Source organism: Neolamprologus brichardi, chromosome 5 (genome assembly GCF_056152115.1).
Source record: "Neolamprologus brichardi isolate AB-2024 chromosome 5, ASM5615211v1, whole genome shotgun sequence".
Taxonomy (NCBI): Eukaryota; Metazoa; Chordata; class Actinopteri; order Cichliformes; family Cichlidae; genus Neolamprologus; species Neolamprologus brichardi.
The window spans coordinates 21,136,119-21,160,542 of record NC_142108.1 but is presented as its reverse complement, the minus strand read 5'-3'; the positions used below and the strand labels follow the sequence as shown (position 1 = coordinate 21,160,542).

General features: G+C 37.8%; 1 protein-coding gene, 2 long non-coding RNA genes and 1 pseudogene across 4 annotated transcripts in view; 3 read left to right on the top strand and 1 right to left on the bottom strand.

Annotated features, from left to right (window-relative positions):
- LOC102795519 (uncharacterized) overlaps positions 1-24,109 on the top strand; it is a 68,763-nt gene extending 44,654 nt beyond the window's left edge. Inside the window, exons 2-6 of one of the 2 annotated variants that reach the window (XM_087841330.1) lie at positions 18,925-18,998; positions 20,177-20,485; positions 22,092-22,378; positions 22,963-23,090; positions 23,261-24,109. In XM_087841330.1, coding sequence (XP_087697456.1) covers positions 18,929-18,998; positions 20,177-20,485; positions 22,092-22,378; positions 22,963-23,090; positions 23,261-23,429 — 963 coding nt within the window. In that variant the 5' untranslated portion in view covers positions 18,925-18,928 and the 3' untranslated portion in view covers positions 23,430-24,109. Of the gene's footprint in view, positions 1-18,807; positions 18,999-20,176; positions 20,486-22,091; positions 22,379-22,962; positions 23,091-23,260 lie in introns of those variants that run through there. The other variant, XM_006783058.3, reaches the window with a different exon arrangement.
- LOC148102780 (uncharacterized) lies at positions 7,661-13,139 on the top strand. Its single transcript, XR_015719077.1, has 3 exons — positions 7,661-7,716; positions 11,317-11,356; positions 11,953-13,139. It is a non-coding gene; the product is annotated as an uncharacterized LOC148102780 (long non-coding RNA).
- LOC102795323 (uncharacterized) lies at positions 8,456-9,873 on the top strand. Its single transcript, XR_015719076.1, has 3 exons — positions 8,456-8,491; positions 9,581-9,667; positions 9,844-9,873. It is a non-coding gene; the product is annotated as an uncharacterized LOC102795323 (long non-coding RNA).
- On the bottom strand, positions 14,977-16,041 carry LOC148102779 (uncharacterized; annotated as a pseudogene).
- Positions 24,110-24,424: the final 315 nt, after the last annotated feature.

Below are 24,424 nucleotides of genomic sequence, written 5' to 3'. Positions count from 1 at the left end.
GATGAGCTGGAGGAGGTGGCTGGGGAGAGGGAGGTCTGGGCCTCTTTGCTTAGGCTGCTGCCCCCGCGACCTGGCCCCGGATAAAGCGGATGAAGATGGATGGATGGATGGATTTTAATATCATTTAATTAATTAAACTATAAAACTGATAAAGACTGATAAAAAATGCTGTTGTTCTATCAGTCTTTCTGTTGACAAACTGGGGGCTGTGGGGGCATAATGTAGTGTTTTTTCATCACTAGGATGCTCTAAGAGACGTTTCTACTGCAGGACTATTTTTAGTGGCAAATGTGGATGAAATGCTTTTGTTTACATGGTGACAACTGAGTGCTATGAAGTTGTAGCTTAAATGAAGCATTGAAGCAAAAAAAAAAAAAGGTGCATCAAGGATTTTTTTAAAAATAATTATTTGTTTTATTTGTATACCTCCAAATCACAACAACAGTTGCATCAGGGCACCTTATATTGTAAGGTAAAGACCCTACAATAATACAAAGACAACAGAGACAACCCAACAATCAGATGACTCCCTATGAGCAAGCACTTTGTGGACAGTGGGAAGGAAAAACTCCCTTTTAACAGGAAGAAACCTCTGGCAGAACCAGGCTCAGGGTGGAGCAGCCATCTGCCCAACCGGTTGGGTTAATAATCTTTTTTCTGGGCTACATTTGATTATTTATTTGATTATTTATGTTGCAAGATTAATGCTAGTTTTGATGTTGCCTTTTATATTTGTAATGTTTTTACTGTTTGATAAATTGCTGTGAAAACTTAAGGAAATTATTTGAATTTTACACTGTTTTATAACAGTTTTATAACATGTTTTATAATATGTTATATGACAGTATGCAGTATGCTTTTTTTCTACTCGTATTTTAAATTTTGTCTGATTAGATCAACTCTGCTTAAACAGTATGTCAAAAATGAGAAAATAACAGATTGGCAAGATAAACCGTTTTTAAAGGTGAAATTTAGAGTCCAAATCAAAAGTAGTCAAAAACTGCCAATTATACCCTGGACTCCAGAGCGTTAAAGGCTAAAAGCAAAGTTGTCACCAAGTTTTTGTATTTGTGTGTATTGCTGCGGCTTTTTAAAGTATTAACTTGGTGCCTTTGGGTGAAATAATGGTAATATGAGTGATCCATATGTTCACAAAGAATAGCCACTTGTTTCTGTGCTACCAAAGTTCCCCGGCTTTCATTCAAAATGTGTTTCTGGTCAGCACCTACACATTAAACTACTACAACATTATAAATGGCTTCAAGCTCACACTGAGGCCTGTGGGACACTATCAGGCACTGAGACAGTACACACATGTTTTTGTATATGAATATTTCATACTTTCAGGCTGCCTGTTTATTTAAGGGAGATGAACATTAGAATACATTACAATCCTTGAATTGTACATAATAATATTATAGATGATAGATTAAATAAATAGATTTTAAGTAGATGCTCGTGCATTCTTAAAGTCTTATATGTTGAATCTATTCAAAACCTCTCCCAGTCAGTGCTGTTCTCCATGCCTGTCTGACTGTACATGATGTTATTAGCACAAACACTTTAAAGGTGATCATTTAGGACTTCAACAATAATACAGACAGCAATGTAGTTAAACATCTTACAGTTAATTTTATTGGGAATTAACTTAAAAAACAAACAAACAAACGTCTGTCTCCTATTTTTTGCATCATACAGGAAAGAAGCATCAATATCTGATGAGAAGACTTATTTCTTTTTTGGGGGGTTTTTTCAACAGGAGATGAATATCTCTAACAAGTTGATTTGTTCACGTTTTCACATCTTAATTTTTAAGTGAAATGTGCATTTTGAGTTTATACACTATATGCATATAAGGCGACCGTTTCCTTTTGCAGTATTTTTGTGTGGTGCGTTTTTCTATGTCTTAACAAAAGGGGAACAAAGGTGTTGAAGTTAACCTATGATGATTTCACATGATCTTACTGAGGTGATGCGAATTGAAACATGCATTCTTTTTTTGGTGGGGGGGATGTGCTGGAAAAGCTTGAAAAGCCATCTTGAAAGTACTTAAAAAGTGCTTGAATTTGACCCTGAAAAAGGCGTATGAACCCTGTAAATCTTTCAAAAGACAAAGGAGAACTTCTTGCTTGAAGGCGTAAGCAGAAGCTTGCCAAGGGTGTTTCTGTAATTTGGTACAGAAGTCTTGACAGTGTTCTTCACTGCTGACGGCTCACTGTGCAATTGTCATGACATCAACAGACTCTTCAGCAGTTCATAACCAGAGCATGTTCCAGCTGAATGTTGTCTCTTCATTTATTCTTCACAAAGAAGCTTGAAGGCAGTCCTACTCCATAACAGAAATGCCAAACCAAGTGTGCCGATTGCACGTTCTGTTCATCTAAAGATTCCTATGACAACACGAAGACACTGCTTGAATCAGCTGCGGATAAAACTCATCAGTGGAACATTGTGATCTGAAGGTTATTGATATCTTGATGGGAATACAAGGAGGATTCACCAAATACTGCTGATTCCTGTGCCTGTGGGACAGCCAATCTACTGCGGAACATTGTCAGCCATGAGATGCCTATGGGCCAGGAAAAAGCAGTGTCAAGTTTCTCCCTCTGGTTGATCTGCATAAATATTTTTGCCACTTTTTCATATCAAGCTAGGCTTGATGAAGAAGGCCATGGGCAAAGTTAACTCATGAGGCTTTCAATACCTTGCTGGAAACATTTCAAACATAAGCACTGCAAAATTGAAGGAAGGGATATTTATAGGTCCATAGATCAAGTCCGTTTTGCTGGATGGAGGGTTCAAACAAACTCTCTCAACAGCAGAGTTCAAATCTTGGGAGGTGTTCAAGTGGCTCTGTAAAAACCTTCTGGGCATCCACAAGTATCCTGCATACAAGAAAGCAGTTCAGCATCTGCGTGATCCCTACCAGAAACTGGGCTTCGCATGTCAATGAAAACACACTTCCTGCAGAGTTCCATAAAATCTTGAGTGATGAACAGGACGAGTGTTTTCATCAGGACATTCAGTTAATGGAACGGCGCTACCAAGGTTTAGGGAATGAGAGCATGATGGCCAGCAACTGCTGGATGCCGTAACGCGACAATCAGGACAGAGTATACATGAGAAAATCATATGCCAAGCCAGGGGTCAGCAACCTTTAACACCCAAAGAGCCATTTGGGCCCGGTTTCCATGCAAAACAAAACACTGGGAGCCGCAAATACTTCTTGACATCTAAAATGAAGATAACACTGTATATATTGTTTTTTTTTTACCTTTATGCTTTGTGTGAACAACTAAGGCGTGTTGCTTATAAAATCCATGAAGTGCTACAGAGAAAATTACATTTTATTTATGTAATTAACACATTTTGAACTTGTTAGGGTCAATTGTTAAATGTTTGTCATTTTTATGTTTACCATTTGTACATTGTTTTAATTCTGTGAAAGGAATTCTTTCTGTCCTCCCCTCCCCAGATTCTCGAGGTTCTAGGTGGGGGGCTGTAGTCTTTTATCATCCTTGTGCTTTTGATGTAAGCTTCCTGCGTTTACGACCCTTTGGTCAGCAGGAGGTCTACCACACACACACACACTCTCACATAACACACACACACACACATTCTCACATAACACACACACACACACACACACACACACACATTCTTACAGAAGTTCACACATACATACAATGCTTTGTCTTAGAACCATGTGGGCGTGGCTTTGTTCTGACGTGTTTTGTGTGAACTGTCTCTCAATAAAGGCAGTAGGAGGAGGTCAGATCTGGGGGTCATTTTCGTGGTGGACACAGACGAGGCCTCCCTTGCGCAAATAATCAATCGATCGACTGTCTTGTTTTCTTCATGATGAATAAGTCTGTAGAATTAGCGGGGCTTGTGGAAACACAGACCCAACAGAACTCTTAAAGAAATATAACAAAAGTTAAGACACCCTGCTGAACTAAAATGATCCAGCAAACAAAAACTGTTGTGAGCCGCCACCCTTATATCATCTTTGGGCTTTTGGAGCGTTGACCTGACTTTTAAAAAATAATTGGAAAAAAAAGCACTCTGCTGCTGAAAAATGAAAAATAGATATTTGCAAAATTCAGCCTAAATATGTATTTTACCTGGTTAATGTGTGTGGTGGGGCGTGGTCGCTGCAGGGGAGGCGGACGCACCTGAGCGACACCCGCAATCACGCCTCGCCGCCTTAACGTCTGTGCTATCTGTGCTGTTGTGTTGGTATATGTCGGGCTGTGAGCTGAAAAGCTACAGCCGGCTGTGTGGGTACAGCTATCGTGTGTGAAAAGTGGTCAATAAAGAGATGCTGAAAAGCATGTTGATGGAAACATTGTCGGGTCTGCCGAGGTATGTTTACGGGTATACCGGTGTTGTGCCAAAGTAGGTATCCCCGACAGAATTTGTTTCCCCTGTGCTGGGAGCACCAAGAAGTACTGATGTTTTCATTTTGTGAAAAAGTGAAAAATTAGTATCGTTACATTACCATTCAGTTTGAGGGTTACAACAGAAAATTATATATTTATTGCTCACGGGTATCAGATGGGATTATTTTTAACAAACCATTAACGTTTTGGCTGATAACTATTTTTATTCTCCTATAACTTTACTATATAAAGAGCTAAATCCTCCAAAGTTTCAGGAGTAATGCGTCATAATAAGAAGTGTTTGTGAACAAAAAATCAGCAATGTGGGATACTGTTTGTCCGTGATTTACACAGGGGGGACAAATTGTGGCAGGATCAGCCTGATATTATTTGTATCCCACTATAACTTCGTTGTATAAAGAGCTAACATCTCAAAAATGTCAGGAGTAGTTAGTCATTATAAGAAGTGTTTGTAAACTAAAAATCAACAATGTGGGATACTATTTGTCCGTGATTTGGACAGTCCAGCGTGTGCTCCCGACGCAGGGGAAACAAATTCTGTCGGGGATGTGACGCTTATTTTGAACGATGAAAAAAATAATAGAATATAATTTTATTTTTATATTTATTTAGGCCCTATCACAATAACCTTCAAATTTAGAAGTACAAGTTAAAAAAAAGAACTAAGATAATCAAAATACACTTCAGCTAAATACTTCTAATTTATTTTCCCAAACCACACGGAGCCGCACTGTAAGGACTAAAGAGCCGTTGGTTGCCGACCCCTGTGCTAAGCAAAAACCTAAGAAAAAGTGGTAGCCGACGCTGATCATTATATCTATGCCACAGTGTGTGTCTACCTGACTTCGCACTGAAAATATTGAAACAATTACTTGATTGGTGCATGCAGTTTAATAAAAAACGCATGCAAGTCCATTGCAAACTAATATTACACATAATTAAAAAGTTGATGTAACTGAAAAGAAAACTAAAATCAGATCTGAAATCAGAATGAAAACTAGTTTAGAAAAGTGTGTTGGGATTTCTGACGATTACCAAAAACTTTGCTGCATAATCAGACTTTATCAGATGTCAGACTAGACTCTTGTTTGGCTGAGACTGAAAAAGTATATAAAGTGTGAGAAGTATAAATATGTGATGGGGTTAAGGAGAGGACTCTTTCTTATTGATGGGAGGTGCCAAGAACTTTTTCCTGAATGTTTAATAGCAAGGGCAAAGTCCCACTCACATTGACCCATGTGTCAACCACAAAAATAATAATAGTAATTGCTTTTTTAACTGATAGGCCTTGAATTAGTTATAAACCGGACAAGAATGTTAGAAAAATGATTTGTATTAAAGTTTTGAACAGGTGCTGATATGTAACATGATAGTCATGTTTGTGTCTCTCATGTTTCAGGTTATTACGCTGAACAGAAAGCCATCATTGTGTTTGCTGCATGTTTCCTACCAGAGAGCAACTGTGACAATTACAATTATGTCATGGAAAACCTTTTTCTGTAAGTACATTCAAAAATGACCGTGCTTCTGGGTTAGCGTACGCTGGTGTGTCTTTCTGCCGCTGCTCTCTGTGTGTAGCTCTGTTTTTATGTACATCACGCCCGTGTTTCATCTCCTAACCAAAGCTTCTCACATGTCATTGAAGTGACGAGAAGAAAACTTTGCTACAGTCATAATGTCTAAAATAAATAAACATGTCTAATCCACTGTATTTTGTTCTGCTTCTCTTTGTAGATATGTGATAAGTACACTGGAATTAATGGTGGCTGAGGATTACATAATTGTGTATCTAAATGGCGCCACACCTCGCAGGAGAATGCCTGGTTTTACCTGGATGAAAAGGTGCTACCAAATGATAGACAGAAGGTAATATTAACACAGATATGTTGCAAATGTAATGCCATAGTATATGTACCATGTGATTTCATTACAGATTATATGAATGTTAAGTTTTCACTGATAGTGTGTATTATGATTTCTAAAAAAAACCTCACTTGACCCTAAAAAACACCTTTAAAATATAGTGAACTGATTAAATTGAAACTTGTAGTTGATCTTCATTGTGAAACTATTCAATTCAGTCTGGTTTAGTGTCGTTTATTAAAATCCCCGCAGTGCAGCAACCATTTTTCTGGCGTCATTAACCTTTACACTTTGGCAGCGCACTACTCACGCTTGGACATATCGATCATAGCAAAACCAAAACGGTCCAGGCCTCGAGAGCCGGTGTCCTGTAGGTTTTAGATGTAGCTTTGATCCATCACAGCTGATTTTAATGGCTAAATTACCTCCTCAACATTTCTTGAAGTTCTCCAGAGGCCTGGTAATGAACTAACCATTTGTTTCAGATTTGTTGACCCAGGGTGATATCTAAAACCTGCAGGACACCGGCTCTCGAGGCCTGGTGTTGGCCACCCCTGCTCTACGGTATTTCTAGTTGTGTATACTCTAAGGAGAATGCAGTTTTCATTCCCAAATCTAAATGTTGTAAGAAGGTAGCTTTGTTGACGCAAATATTTCAAACTCAAATAAAATGGTGGACTATAAGTTCAGTAGTGTAAATAAACTTTATATAATAAGGAGGCTCTCTGAGCAAACCCGCATGTGAGTAATATGATTTATTATTGCAGAACATGACTTTTCTCTCTTTTTGTGTTCCTGCCATTAAAAGAAACAGCAAAAGAAAAAATGTAAAACGCTGCGCAAATGTGAAAGAAACAGTCTGATCTTCCTGCTGTTAATCCTGTTGCTAATGTACTCCATTTTCTTCTTTCAAATGTTTGTTTTGTCTTTGTTTTCTTGTATTTTGTATAATCTTAGATTACTTTCTTTAAAGCGCTGTGTGACTCCTGTCTGAAAAGCATCGTATCAGTAGATATCAATGATAAGCTATAGTCATTAGTGCAATTGTACTGCTCTTTTGTGTAATTTCTGACTGTTTTGTCCCACAGATTGAAGAAAAACCTAAAGATGTTCATCATTGTTCATCCATCCTGGTTCATACGGACTTTGCTAGGAATGATCAGACCCTTCATAAGGTCTCAGAGTTGTAATTGCTATTTGCACGACTCTCCCAGCCATTGAAATTCATTCAGATTCATTTATAATTTAATTGCAGTCAAAGTCATGGAGATCTTCATTAGAAAGGATTATCATGTAGCATTTAGCAAAACCATTTTTTACTGTAACTCTTTTTGATTTCTATTTCCTTCAGTTCCAAGTTCAGCAGTAAGATCAAGTATGTGCATAGTCTGCAGGAGCTCGGAGAAATCATTCCTATGGAGTATGTGCATATACCTCACAGCATTGTCAGGTGAGCCAGCCTGTCATTAATATAAATGCCATTGGTTGTTGATCATGGTTGATCATGGCATTTAGCCAAGGACTTCGGAGAAAACAAACCACAACCAAACCACATCTTGCACATAATACATTGTTGTGACGTTTCTGGGTGTTAAACTTGCCTGACTGGTGTTCAGCCCTGTGTAATTAAATTTACCTTTCTTTCATCTAGTGAAAACTGAAAGCCCGTCGGTTTGATTAGTGAAACTAATCCACTCCAGCTTATTGGATACAGTAAAAAAATCAGAAGTTTTAAAGCCTTCTTAAAAACAAAGATATCACCCTGTTTTAATTGTATGATTTATTTTTTTCTGTACTTATGCCTTTGTTTGTTAATGTGTAAGACCAGAGAGCTGTTTTGACGGGTTCCTTTGATTTACTAGTGTATACCAGATTTTCTGGAAAAACTGAAACCTATTCTTGGATTGCACTTATTTTTTCTTCAGGTACCTCAAGTTGCTAGTCATCACTTTTAAAACTAGATGGTTTAATTAATTTGTAGTTAAACTTCATTAAATAAAAAGAAAGGGAAACAATTTACAGGTTTGGGTTTTTTTTAGGTTATTAGGCAATTTTGACTTCTTTAGGTTAAATTGGACGTTCTGTGGCCCACAGCCTAAAATGAGTTTGACACCCCTAGTGCAGAATAAAAGTCCTCAACGATATATTTAATGTGTGGTGCATGTGGCATTTCACAACCATTATTTTACCTGGATGAAAAGGTGCTACCAAATGATAGACAGAAGGTAATATTAACACAGATATGTTTATTGCAAATGTAATGCCATAGTATATGTACCATGTGATTTCATTACAGATTATATGAATGTTAAGTTTTCACTGATAGTGTGTATTATGATTTCTAAAAAAAACCTCACTTGACCCTAAAAAACACCTTTAAAATATAGTGAACTGATTAAATTGAAACTTGTAGTTGATCTTCATTGTGAAACTATTCAATTCAGTCTGGTTTAGTGTCGTTTATTAAAATCCCCGCAGTGCAGCAACCATTTTTCTGGCGTCATTAACCTTTACACTTTGGCAGCGCACTACTCACGCTTGGACATATCGATCATAGCAAAACCAAAACGGTCCAGGCCTCGAGAGCCGGTGTCCTGTAGGTTTTAGATGTAGCTTTGATCCATCACAGCTGATTTTAATGGCTAAATTACCTCCTCAACATTTCTTGAAGTTCTCCAGAGGCCTGGTAATGAACTAACCATTTGTTTCAGATTTGTTGACCCAGGGTGATATCTAAAACCTGCAGGACACCGGTTCTCGAGGCCTGGTGTTGGCCACCCCTGCTCTACGGTATTTCTAGTTGTGTATACTCTAAGGAGAATGCAGTTTTCATTCCCAAATCTAAATGTTGTAAGAAGGTAGCTTTGTTGACGCAAATATTTCAAACTCAAATAAAATGGTGGACTATAAGTTCAGTAGTGTAAATAAACTTTATATAATAAGGAGGGTCTCTGAGCAAACCCGCATGTGAGTAATATGATTTATTATTGCAGAACATGGCTTTTCTCTCTTTTTGTGTTCCTGCCATTAAAAGAAACAGCAAAAGAAAAAATGTAAAACGCTGCGCAAATGTGAAAGAAACAGTCTGATCTTCCTGCTGTTAATCCTGTTGCTAATGTACTCCATTTTCTTCTTTCAAATGTTTGTTTTGTCTTTGTTTTCTTGTATTTTGTATAATCTTAGATTACTTTCTTTAAAGTGCTGTGTGACTCCTGTCTGAAAAGCATCGTATCAGTAGATATCAATGATAAGCTATAGTCATCAGTGCAATTGTACTGCTCTTTTGTGTAATTTCTGACTGTTTTGTCCCACAGACTGAAGAAAAACCTAAAGATGTTCATCATTGTTCATCCATCCTGGTTCATACGGACTTTGCTAGGAATTACCAGACCCTTCATAAGGTCTCAGAGTTGTAATTGCTATTTGCACGACTCTCCCAGCCATTGAAATTCATTCAGATTCATTCATAATTTAATTGCAGTCAAAGTCATGGAGATCTTCATTAGAAAGGATTATCATGTAGCATTTAGCAAAACCATTTTTTACTGTAACTCTTTTTGATTTCTATTTCCTTCAGTTCCAAGTTCAGCAGTAAGATCAAGTATGTGCATACTCTGCAGGAGCTCGTAGAAATCATTCCTATGGAGTATGTGCATATACCTCACAGCATTGTCAGGTGAGCCAGCCTGTCATTAATATAAATGCCATTGGTTGTTGATCATGGTTGATCATGGCATTTAGCCAAGGACTTCGGAGAAAACAAACCACAACCAAACCACATCTTGCACATAATACATTGTTGTGACGTTTCTGGGTGTTAAACTTGCCTGACTGGTGTTCAGCCCTGTGTAATTAAATTTACCTTTCTTTCATCTAGTGAAAACTGAAAGCCCGTCGGTTTGATTAGTGAAACTAATCCACTCCAGCCTATTGGATACAGTAAAAAAATCAGAAGTTTTAAAGCCTTCTTAAAAACAAAGATATCACTCTGTTTTAATTGTATGATTTATTTTTTTCTGTACTTATGCCTTTGTTTGTTAATGTGTAAGACCAGAGAGCTGTTTTGACGGGTTCCTTTGATTTACTAGTGTATACCAGATTTTCTGGAAAAACTGAAACCTATTCTTGGATTGCACTTATTTTTTCTTCAGGTATCTCAAGTTGCTAGTCATCACTTTTAAAACTAGATGGTTTAATTAATTTGTAGTTAAACTTCATTAAATAAAAAGAAAGGGAAACAATTTACAGGTTTGGGTTTTTTTAGGTTATTAGGCAATTTTGACTTCTTTAGGTTAAATTGGACATTCTGTGGCCCACAGCCTAAAATGAGTTTGACACCCCTAGTGCAGAATAAAAGTCCTCAACGATATATTTAATGTGTGGTGCATGTGGCATTTCACAACCATTATTGTAGTTGCAACTGTGTTTGAATATTTATCTAAGTCTTCAAATGCTCTTACTTCTGTAATTGCATTTTGGAGACAAATTGTTTTTTGCAAATCTACTCAAGAAACTCACTGAATTTCCTTAAAAATTGAAACCAACCAGTGCAGATTGTCATCTTAAGTGCTTTAGGCATGTTTACAAATTTTTCTGCCCAAAGGTATGACCAGGAGATGAGTTTGAACAAATTTGCATGCACGAGGTAAACTACTTAATCTGCCTCTTTCTATGAGTTGGTTATGTCTAATTCTCCCTGAAAATCCTTCATTAATTTTCTCATGCTGAGACTAACCTTTGACTGACCTTTGACTGTCTTCTTATCCAATACAAAGGTACATTTAAAAAAAAGCATTTTGATGACTGAAATATGGACTCATTTTGAGGCAAACTGTTACACCCCATGCATTGCAGTACATTGCTTTGACCTTGAATACTCTCACCTTTGAGCACCAATGCTTGTTTTTATTTTTATCAATTCATTTGTCAGTGCAAGTGTTGAAATAGGCTACTGATCCCCAGCTTTTGCATGACTACTGACAGTATAGTTGCTCAGTTAACATCCCTCACTTACTTTTGCTTTCTGACTTTCAACCTAATGCTAAATCAGACTGGACACAGAATTGCAGGACACAGCAGCAGAGTAAGTGGTAAGTACTCTGCTGCTCCCGTTTAACAGGAAATGTTTGAAAAAAAACAAACAAACCCCACCCCAGTTCACTCCATTCACAAACATTCCAGTCAAACAGGATGCCAACACTCTTTAGAAGTAGTTCCTTCCCAGAATGATCAACTAGGCTGTTAGCTTTTAAACCTGCCCAGGTCCTTTTGAGAAAGTACTGATTTGTCTCTAACTACTGTTAGAGACAAACAAGGGGAAATTTATTGAAATATTCCAATTCTAGTATATGCAAAACCTCAAGTATGGTAGAACATCCAAACACAATGGGTTAGGCTTCTGTATTTTGATTAAATATCATGGTTGTTTCTGACCTGTGTTATAAAACCTAGTTTTTGCAAAATCAGAAATTTGGGGGAGGTGAATTTTTTTTAAAAAAACACCACATTTTCTCAGAGATAAACTGTTCCTTCCACCTCTGGTTAGTCTGAGGTAGTACGTCTCTACACTACTGACCCGTGACATGGAAGTTGGATGTAGTTTTTGTGCTATTATTTTACTGTAAAAGTTTTACTGTAAAGTGGATATGTTGCAATCATTTCTTTTCCTTCTTATCTCTCCCCTTAGAGTCAACAAGGGGAACTCTGCTGTGTGACGAGATAATTGGCTGCTGCCCTTCTTCTCCTCCACGTGTTATGCTGTACTTGAGCACAGCATCTCTAAATTTAAAGCCAGCCTGTAGTATAAAACATGCTGAGCTGTTACAACGACATGTAACTCAGAGAGGATGATGCTGTGGTGCAATACATCAGGAAAAATCTAATTCAGATCTGAGGGTTCCGAATATACAGTAATACTGTGGTTGTGGTGCAGAGACTGTACTGTGGTGTGCTGTAGGGAAATGCTTTATACTATAATACAGTACTCTCAGCACTTGATTATGTTCCCCATTTGTTTTCTTTTACTTCAACTTTTTTGTTTACCATGCAACTCATATTATAGATTGCCTTTAAGGGTACTTGTTATTGGCTTGTAACTTACATGTATTAACAACAATCATGTATTGATAATTAACTCTGGGTTATTGTAGTAGCGTGTTTTGAAAAGCCACAGTGATGTTTTTGAGTAGTACTAGCATCCCATTTAAAAAAAGCCACAAAAATGAGGCGAAGGCACAGTAAGCTTACAGGAGATGTCATTTACTTTAAAGACATTTATTGAAGTATTTTCAAATTAAATTATGTCACAGTAGGTAAAACGAAGCTAACACAGCAGTCTGTGTTAGACACTAGATCTGCGATCTGGCACGGGATGCCACTTGCTAATCAATATTCAGTACACATGAAGTATTTGTCTTTATACATGTAGTCCTAAAATGAGTAGAAAACATGAATTCTGCATGTTATTTCAGTTAATGCTTCAACATCCTGTCTGTTTGCTAACATTTTTGTTTGCACACATAAAACCCTCCTGTCCACACTGACAGGAAATAGAAGGGCCAATCCGATTTGTAATAGTTTTCAAAGGTCTGGGCCGCTCCATTTAAAGGAAGGATTGACATTATGTCAACATCTCATTTAGCACCTCAGTCAATCTTTATATGAAATGTTTACAAGGCTTTCACCCATGTGTCACTGTGAGAATAAAGTAGAAGAGCTGTGCTGTAGCAGAAGTTGTGTGTTGCATGCTTTTAGCTTGAAATTACTCTGACATATGCACACACACCCAAAAGCAGAGCAGTGTGTGTGTGTGTGTGTGTGTGTGTGTGCGCATATATGCAATTATTGTTAGTACTTTGGTTTTGTTTATTTGCTGGCTGTTGTGGCTTTTCTAAAGTTTCTGCTAACTTGTCTTAGTTGAACAACAAGTGTTTTTGTGGGAACTTTACCTTGTTCAGCTTTTCTCCACTGGCCATCCAATATTTCTCCCAAGTTAATGCATTTCTGCTAAATCACAGTATTTCTGCTATGTTATAGTGTTTTATGCCAAGTTATTATGTTTCTGCTAAGTTATAATTTCAACTACTTTTCAAATACTGACTTCAGCTTATTCAGCTATTGTCTGCATTCAGTTTCAGACGTACAGCATCCACACTACATTTTTCACAGGAAATGCAACTTTTTCTAGTTTAAAAATACATTTGTAAAAAATAAAAAGAGACAGAAATACAAATTTGGAATTTGTTTTATTGATTTGTAAATGTTTTAAAAATTGCTAATCAGTTGTAATTAAATAGGGCCCAATAACAAAAGCTGATTGAAAATTCTTTATATTATAAAGACCCTACAGTGCAAGAGAGAAACCCCCAATAATCTGCTCGGACGTCGTGCACCGCGTTGCTGATCACCAGTCTCTCGCTGACAACGTCACTGTCCTCGGTAGTCAGGGGGTAGTTGGCATTACTCGCCTGGCTAACCACCATTTCAAGCTGTGCGTCTAAATGGCTTGTTGATGGCTTTGGCCAATGCAGTGAAAAACCTGACAATTTTTATTTGCCTGTCCCATTTGGTTCCTTAGCCATCAGAATTGTTGTCTGAAGACCAACAAGGATACACAATGGATTTAATTTGCCAAATGGATCATCACGGCCTTGCCGTATTGGTCCATTTGATCGACCTTTGTTCTTATTGTTTATTTTATTTTCACTTGAACATTTTCTACACTCCCAAAGACAGGTCTTTAAGAACGTACTTTTTGAAGCCAACTGTGGAATGTTCTGAGCAGCCACAAGTGCACATTGTGTTTAATTTCTTAGCTCTGCTACTAAATAATTAGATTATTTCAAGAGAGTGAGCTCACTCTCTTCAATTATTGCTGATTACAACTTGTTAGACTCAGAATCTTTAGTTTGATCCAAAACTGGCAAAAGCTCAGCCACAGCCTTTTGGATGGCAAATTCCACCGGTTTCAAATTTGGAGTATTTAAGCTGTCCTGGGAGCCTGTCATGAGTCTTTCATGTTGTTGATCCAGCTGTTCTTCTGGGACATCTCGGCTATCTAAAATTTCAGTGTCCACCTCTGAATCAGTGAAGCCAACAGTGTCACTGCTCATGCCGACAGACTTCATCATGGAGATGAAAGCTTTAATTATTCTCCCACCAAAACTGATAATTTTGTTTAGATGTTTTGGAGGAATGATGTGCTCACTTTCTTAAGTGAAGCTTGTTTTGGTGTCAGCAGACTGTGCAGATTGAACACTCAGCACAACCTCTTTAGCAAACAGCTGCTCTAAGTTTTTCAGTGCTATCCTTGTGGCCCTGATCATCCATTTTCAAAGCTTCTGCCAAAGGCTCTGGAAGTATGGTACCCATGTTGTCCAAAACAACCTCCTCCGACACTTCAATGTTGGCATGTTGGCAGAAGAGTCTTAGTGGCTATGTCAGGGTTTCCTGATTTAATGGAACGCCACTGTTCAGTTGTCATGTTTTAAAAAAAGGATTTGATGACAGGACAAACACGAGCTGCTGTCAGTTCCTTAATGTTCTCTGTATTTAGGCATTCTTTTTCAATTTATAATATTTGTATATTAGGCTGGGTTAAATTATTATTTGTTAGGTTTTGAGTTGAACGTGTCTTAAATGGACTTTCACGTTGAAAGCGTGAAAAATGTAAGTTCCAAGTTTGCTATTTCAAACACAGTTCCTGTCCTATTTATGGCTTTTGGGGCTGTAAGTTTTTTTTAGCCTGGAGTTCGCCTCATACTTCTTTCAGAAGCCAATTTTGGATGTTCTGTGAGCATACACAAATGCACTTCATGTTTAATTTCTTAGCTATGCGGCTAAATAATTTGTGAATGATTATTTGAATGTAAGCTTTACGTACCGGATCTTCTAGTACAAAAGGGTCTGGCTTTGAATGGGAAGATGCAACTGGGATGCTGTTGTCTGTGGTTCTGTTGTTGTCTGTGTGCCAAGTATTGCAAGCATTACGCTCAGACCATGTCTCTCAGCCTGGGTTTATCACCACCATCTCATGAGTGCCAAGAAAACTTTGATCTTTCTTTTTATGTATGTTCTTCTGAAAAGATCAGGTAGAGTTTCAGGTCCCATGCCCTGTGAAGCATATTTGTTGAGCATGTCTGTGAGCACCTGGGTAAAGTCCAGAGATTTGCCCTTCAAAATGTGTTTCAGTAGTTCAAGCTCATTTGAACTGTGATCTTTTACAATCTAAAGCAGTAAGTCAACATCATTAACAAGCTGCTCGAGCAATTCACTGCTTTCAACTTTCCCCTTTCTCAGAAATTTAGCCCTGGTGTTTTTGGCAATGCGAAGAATTGTTGCTTTTCTAAATTGCTTCACAAAGAATATTTTGATCTTACCCGAGTTGTTTTCTAACGACTGCTTAAAATTTCTCTTGAAATGATGTAGGAGTGATAACTTCGCCACTCTCTGCAGCATTTTCAATCTCTGCCTCAACTGAATGAGTGAGCTGCTTTGCAAGTAGCTCACTCTCTTCAATTGTTTCTGATTGCACCTTGTTATACTGAGGATCCTTAGTTTGATCCAAAATTGGTAAAAACTATTCAACAGCCTTTTTGATGGCAAATTCCACAGTTTTCAAATTTGCAGTATTTAAGCTATCCTGGGAGCCTATCATGGGTTTTTCATGTTCTTGATCCAGTTGATCTTTTGGGACACTTTGACTATCAAAAGTTTTAGTGTCCTCTTCTGAATCAGTGAAGCGACGGGTATCAGTGCTCATGTTGAAAGAATTCATCTTGGAGATGAAAGCTCTAATCATTCTCCCAGCAAAACTGATCATTTTGTTCTAGTGATGGGAATTCTGGCTCTTTTTAGTGAGCCTAGCCTAACCGGCTCTTTAGGTTGTTTCCTTGCTTCAATTAATTTATTATCACCAACAATATAAAATTATGCACAAAAGGAATTACTAATGTAAAAAAAACGTGGTTTTATTTGTATATTTTTATATATAAACATATACAGTGGCCCCTAGAGACAAAGCAGAGAGCGAAAGAGAGCCAAGGACAACAACAAGAGACAACATCATCACATTAGAAAGGCATAGTAATCATCCACAATTATTTTCAGTTCCAGATGATAAAGGATTCAGAAAGTTTATTCATGCAGTCAATCCTATGTATGCAATTCCAAGCAGGAAAACACTCTCCCCCCAAATCATCCCAGGCCTATATGACAGAGAATGTGCATCTTCTTTTTGTTTTGCATATTTCAATTTATATTTTATTGTATTGTGGTTTGCAGTGTTTTGTGTTGTTTCACTTTAAATTTGTTTAAAAAGAAAAAGCTGAAAATTTAAATAGTTAAAAGTTGAATTGTAAATAGTTGGTTTTTGTATTTTATAATTTATTTTTTACATTACAAAAACATTGTAAATCACAACACAATAATATATAAAGTACGTGTTTTGGAGTTTGTACGTCATTTGTCTCTAGGGGCCACAGTAAGTATACTTTTATTTATTCACTCCACATAAAATCTAATAAATAAATTATAAAATACATAAACCAACTACTTACATTTGAACTTTTAACTATTTACATATTCAGCTTTTTTGTTTTAAACAAATGTAAAGTGAAACAACACAAAACACTGCAAACCACAACACAGTAATATATAAAGTACGTGTTTTGGAGTTTGTACGTGCTTTGTCTCTAGGGGCCACCATAAATATACTTTTATTTATTCACTCCACATAAAATCTAATAAATTATATAATACAAACAGCAACTATTTAAATTTTCAGCTTTTTCCTTTTAAACAAATTTAAAGTGACATAACACAAAACACTGCAAACCAAAACTCCATAAAATATAAATTAAAATATGCAAAACAAAAAGATTTACATTCTCTGTCATATAGGCCTGGGATAATTTTGGGAGAGTGTTTTCCTGCTTGGAATTGCATACATAGGATTCACTGCATGAATAAACTTTCTGAATCCTTTATCATCCGCAATGGAAAATAGTTGTGGATGATTACTATACCTTTCTAATGTGATAATGTTGTCTCTTGTTGTACTCCCTGGATCTCTTTCTCTCTCTTTCCCTCCCGCTCTGTTCCTGTGCTACTGCAAGTTTAACTACCGCCCCTCTATGGCGTTATTTTTGTGCCACTATTCTGAGTGCACATAAAAAAAATTTGCAGGTGCAAGTGTTGCATTTTGAGGAGAAATTTATTTTGAGCGAAGAAAAGCTAAATTTGAGTGAACAAAATTCATTGCTGCGTGCAAAAAATGTATTTCAGTGTTTGCTATTATCCATACACACACACAATAGCAGCCCCTCTCAGAGGCTCAGTTTTTGCATTTGCGTTGGTATACATATTTACCAACAAAACAGTGTACATCACTGTCACAACAACGTTTGTTTTAGTTCAAAGGCTTTATGGTTTTTCCTATAATACCTGGTGGTGCAGTCGGCTGATTTTTTGTCAGTTCAGCCTTATATGTTACGTTTAACCCAAGTGACCACCCGGTCAGCTGGTGGGTAACAGGCATCTCCGAAAACGTTAGAGCACTTATGCAAATATGTGATGTCTTGATAAATCGAGCAGATCTTTTAAGTTTACACAGCACCATTCTCGCATGAAAATATCTTAAAAGTTTTTTTTGTGACCCAGAAAGAGTAACATTTCAAACTCCACCACTCTGTGCTCCTCCACCACTGCCTCATTTGAGTTTTGGATGAAATGGATTCTGGGATATTGCATTTCGTCATTCGAGCTGATTGGAGATGAAAACAGCCAATCAGATTTTTTTGCATCCAAGTCTGTGATTGGCTGGTTTTGTGGCACAAGGGTGTACAGAAAGAGTTGAGCGCGCACAGGCAGAAATGTGTGTGGTTGGAGGATGTGTTAGTGCGTGCGCGCGTGCACGCGGCGGGGAGGGCGCGAACATTTTTCATGTAAAACAAAGGGGGGCCCAGAGAAAAAAGTTTGGGAACCACTGGTCTAGTAAATGACTTCATTGTGAATGAGTCATGAGTTATTTAAAAATGAATTTGTTCTGTCACACACAAAGAAATTACTTGATCAACAGCTTATAATAATAATAATAATAATGGATTGGATTTATATAGCGCTTTTCAAGGAACCCAAAGCGCTTTACAATTCCATTATTCATTCACTCTCACATTCACACACTGGTGGAGGCAAGCTACAGTTGTAGCCACAGCTGCCCTGGGGCAGACTGACAGAAGCGAGGCTGCCATATTGCGCCATCGGCCCCTCTGGCCAACACCAGTAGGCGGTAGGGTAAAGTGTCTTGCCCAAGGTTTGTTGATATCCTTGAGTTTGAGGATTGGGCAATGCTTCCCTTAAAAAGATTCTGAACAAAGTATAAAAAATTATTTTTAAAAAGTTTGTGGGTTTTTTTTTTTTTTTAAGTCTAGTTCCTCAGTATTTACATAGTAATTGTAGCTTGTTGCTATGTAGAAAGACTAGTGGGAACAAAAAGGGAAGGTGGAACATGCAGGAAGTTGACGCTTAAATAAGAAAACTGAAAGCAAACAAGCTGAAGTGCAGCCTGCTCGGACTCAGGGAGACAGCAAAGAGATAAACACATCAAGTTCACTGCAGGGTTTGTTTTATAGATAAAAATGAAGCTACTTTTTGTTCTCAGTCTGATGGTTTTCATGCCAACAATGGTTGAACCAGCTCCTACTGAAGAACGACCCACATGGCCAAGAACAACAGGTAAACGTACAAAAGAATCTGAAAGGCATTTTCTAGTAAATGCAAATACATGTATCCATGTCACTTTCGTTACTGTGTGAATTTTGACATGAAGCTGATTTTCTGTGTCTGATTGCAAAGAACAATTATCTTCCTCAAATATTTAACTGGTGAGAAATGTCCCTTGCAAAAAAACCCTTTAAAACCACATTCATGCTAATGCTAACAGCTTGCACGAGCACCCTGTGTGCAGAGCTCAACGCTAGCAGGTAAAAATGTACTACTAGCATTTATTTAGCAGTAGGCTAGTGTTAGCATCAAGCACAGAATATAACATCTATTACAACACATAACACAAAATGTCCCAGCCTTCTCATTTAATGTTTTCTTTCCTTTATTTTCATGACTATTTAGATTGTAAATTCTCACTGAAGGCATAAAATCTATGAATGAACACACATGGAATTATGTAGTAAACAAAAAAGTGTGAAATTACTCAACATATTTTAGATGTTTTGATTACTGGTTTGCACACTCTTGGCATTCTCTCAATTAGCCTGATGAGGTCGTCACCTGAAATGGTTTTCCAACAGTTTATAAGGAGTTCCCAGAAATGCTGAACACTTGTTGGCCCTTTTGCCTTCACTTTGCGATCCATCTCATCCCAAACCATCTCATTTGAGTTTATGGTAAGGTGACTATGGAGGCCAGGCCATCTGGCACAGCACTCCATCACTCACCTTCTTGGTCAAATGGTCCTTAGACAGCCTGGAGGTGTGTTTGGGGTAATTATCCTGTTGATAAATAAATGATGGTCTAAATAAACGCAAACTGGTGGGATGGCATGTCACTGCAGGATGCTGTGGTAGCCATCCTGCAGCCATCCCATTTAGAAATTTAATTGCATACTACAGACACAAAGAGTTATAAAAAGAACAAAGAACTAATTTGATTCCAATGTGAGGATGAAACATTACAGATATTCTTCTATGTCACCAGAAAGGAAATAAAGGAGCTGGATTTTAGTGTTTTTAAAGGTGTAAACTTTTGCAGAGGATTGGGGTGTGTGCTGTTTAGTTTTTCCTAAACCTGCTTTTGGGAGCAAGACCCCAGAAGTCAACATAAAAACACATATAATGAAGGAAGAAGGAAGGAAGGAAAACGTTATAACGGCTTTTTTGTTGTCTTTTTGTCTGCAGGAAGTTCTGAAATAAATCTAGACGGGAGGATGTTCACTTTGTCTCGTAATTATGGAGGAGTAATCTTCTATCACCCCAATTATCATTTCCAAACTCCCTACCCAACCAGAAGCTACAAAGTTGGAGCTCCAAACACCACCACCACCAAACCTCCAAACACCACCACCAAACATCCAAACACCACCACCACTACCACCAAACATCCAAACACCACCACCACTACCACCAAACATCCAAACACCACCACCACCACCAAACATCCAAACACCACCACCACCAAAGCTACAACTACACAGAGTCCAACCAGAAGTGAGTATGTACATTCAAGGAGGTGGTGTGGACGCAGTCAGCGGTTTATTCTACTGGCATTAGATTTACTGGTTGTACAGAGAAGGATTAAACAGCTACTTTGATCTGAAGCAGGACTGGAAAAGTTCTCTTTTTTGCCCGTTTAACTACACGGTTAATCCCAGAGATATTTGAATATATGAAAAAGAAGTGTCTGTGAAGGTTCTCAGTCATCCAGGTCATTGTAGTCTAAGGAGCTTTGAAAGAAAAGCGTCTGGACTTCTTTAAGGTGCTTGAAGACGTTTCACCTCTCATCCGAGAAGCTTCTTCAGGGTCCTTTTGTCCCTCTTGGGGTGACACTCCCACAGGGCTTAAATCTGGGACTCTCCACCATTTGACCCTAGAACTGAAGAAGCTTCTCGGATGAGAGAGGAAACATCCAGACGCTTTTCTTTCCAAGCTCCTTAGACCATGAAAAAAAAGTTTTTAAGAATTCATCTCAGGTTTTCGGCATGATAAAGAATTGCTGCTTGGGGCTTAAATTGTGAGAAATAAATTTGAAAAATTACATGAAATATTTCTGTTAGATCTACGAGCTAATTATAACATGAACATTTTTGTTAATTGACAGAATATTTTTTAAAGCAAACCCACTGTAATCTTTCCATGTTCTGTGCAATATTTTTGGCTCATGTGCAATTATTTTGGTCCCAGTCTGTTTCAATGTTTCCTACACATACACCATGTATATAGTTCCACTCACATATATATACATATACACTGTTTTTTATTTTATTCTATTTATTTAATTATTTATTTATTTTCCGCCTTCATTGTATATTGGTTTCTCTTCTTCTTACTTTAGCACCTTTGTGGTTCAGCTACCCAATTTCGCTGTGCAAGAAACTGCACAATGACAATAAAAAGCTCTAAGTCTCTAAGTCTAAGTCTCTAATAATATTGTTAATATATAATATTTTCATATAATATTTTCATTCGTATTTTCATAATATTTTCATAATAGATGGTGAAAAAACAGGAACTTTCTGTTAACAGTTTTTCTTTTGCTTATTTATGTTGGTGAAGTGTAAATGGCCATAGAGGAGGTCTTTATCAGTAGGAAAAGCTGTAAAAGTCATGGAAACACAGTGAAAAGCATGAAATTTACGTCCTCCTCTACAATGTACAGACTGCCAGATTGTAGTCTTTTGCAGGCCAATTCCAGCACCCGGGCCTTATGCTTGACACCCCTTGGTTTAGTCTGTTTGAAGCCAGACAACAAAATTGGCAAAAGTGCTGACTCTGTAAGTGTATAATCTTATAGACTGTAATTCCATTAAACTAATAAAATAAAAATAAAAAACACAAACAAACACAAACAGTAGTGTAGCATTACCTTATTATCCAGAAGTCCAGCCTGTGCAGCTGAATGACTGTGTGCACTGCAGATCAATGAAATTGATCCGCTGAAATTGGTACAGTTTATATTCACATTGATCCTGAGCAGGTAAAATATCTTGCAAGCCAACTAAAGGAAAGAAAACATTCGTCAAAGCCCGATGCAAACTGTTTCCAGTCATTTTAAGGAAATGTGTTGTCCAACCCGTTTTTGTTACATCTCTTGCAGGTGTGTCGGTGTGTCTGCGTTACATGACTGATGCCGTGCAGCCAACCTTCCCACTCTTCACTCTCAGTCCAGACACATCCCCTCTGAGTCTCCAGGGTAGCTTTCACACGTTCATGCTGTCCTATTATGGTTCCTTCAGTGTGGACCTGCAGCCCATTGTCCACTTATGGCCAGACATTAAGCAGGACATCTGGACCAGTGTCTGCCTCACTGTGGACACCAGTAAGAGTGTGGTCCAGATGTTCAGTGGCGGGTATATGAGCCCCAGGAAGGTGATGCCTTATCAGGTGAGAATGTCGACAAAGTTAGAATCAGCATGTTAAAAACTGTGTAGATGTAGAGACGGAAAGACAAATTTACTAAACAGAGCAAAGTAGTGTGCGAGTTCACGTATGCAGGAAGCATTCTGGTCAGATTAATGAATCACCTCAGGTATTTATTTATTTGAGTATTTTTAATTGAAATGTCTTTCCAATGAGCGGAACCCAGACACCTTTCAGAGGAAGTTCATTTTCCTCACTTGTATCCATGATTTAATTTTCTCACAGCTCGTGGTCACAGGGAAAAAGCCATCTCTTAATCACATTACAGTCTGTCGTTCACGAAACAAGACCCTGAGATAGCTGGACTCCACCAGCTGGAACAGTAACTCCTTTCCACCCTTTTTGTGCCTGAGACTTCAACAGAAGACATAATGACAACACAGAATCATTTTTTGTTTTGTTTTTTTTATATCTAAGTGTAGAAAACACTTAAATGACTCCTTCATTGTAATCCAGATTTCTAAAAGGCTTTAAAAAGTAGACAATATTATTCTCAAAATCACTTAATCATCTGTAATTTTGATCTTCTCTTTTTTCTGTGTGTTCAGTATGTGTGGTCAGGCGAGCCTGTGATTAGTTTCCCAGGTTTTGATGGTCAGCTGACAGACGTCCAGGTGTGGGACTATCCTCTGCAATATAGAGACATCTTCTACTACATGAGCAGAAGTTATTACGGGTAAGATCTCTATGCTGAACTCACACACCGACCGTTTAATCATAACCACAGTATAAAAGAGAAGTTGTTTTTTTTTCCATTTAAAACAGGCCTTGTCTTAAATTTGCTTTTTAATGTTTAAGCTTTGTTTTAAAAGCTTGTTAAAAGTGTGTGTTTTGTTGTGGTTTTAGGTCTTACAGCGGCTCCGTCATCTCCTGGTCCAACATCAGCTACAATAACAGAGGAAGGGCAGTCTTGGAGGACAACTTTGGCATGCGAGCAAAAGTTGAGCAAGAGAGTAGACGGAGGGAAAAGAAGATGAGATTCTTCAGTGTGGAGGAAAACAAGCTGCTGCTTTAATGACAGAAGATGAAACTGTCATGTGAAGCTGAGAGCTTATTTTGTATTAATGCATATATCAGAGTTCACTTCATGCAGCTGTACAGTGTAATCCATTATCTTTTATCTTTGTTTCACCAGCCTTTTTTGTTTTTGTTTGTTTTTTCGATCATAATCACTTGAAATCTGAAATGTCTGTGGATGTTTTCACAGAGGTGAAGGCTGAGGTTAATTTTCCCTTTGACTTCTAAAGGACAGTCTTACTGGGCTTACCCTGTAAAGGAAATGAAGAAATAATTTACTTTATGACTTAAATATCTATCTATGAATAAAAAAAAATGCCTTTTTCACTGTGTAAGAAAATGAAAATTATACTGTAAATTGTGAATTATTATTATTATCAAAAATGATTTACACATTACTTAAAATTACTTGCAGTACTTAATTTGCTTGCAGTATAACTATTTCTTTGCTCCCACTAAAGTGGACTGTTACCCCCTTACTCTAGTGTGCCTAGCTTTAATTATTTGTAGGTAAACATGACCTTAACTTCAAATGAGAGTTTGAAGTTGAGGTCTATAAAGGTGTGTGTGTGAAGAATGCTCCACAGATCAGCCTTTAGCACAGGACTGCATAGGATGCAGTGTGCTGATCTCCAGATGCATCTGTAAGAAAAATGGGTAATAAAAGGATTCTTTGCAATGTGGAAACATCTCTGCGTGATCTCTACCAAGACAAAAAGAATCACAGAGAGAGCGTTGTCTCCTCACACTGCTCAATCTGTTTTTGTGTTTCATGTTAGGTGGGACTTGTGGCCTGCCTCTCTCCACTTTGTTTTGCCAGGTCTCCTACACCTGAATGCCAAACCCTGTGGAGTGAAAATGCAGATCCTCTTGCATCAACCCAGCATCTCAGCCTACCGAGCAGAATGTGATAGCCAACAGTATCAAAAGCTGAGGCAAGGGCCAACATGAGCAGCACGGAACAGTAACACTTATCACTCTGCATCAAAATGT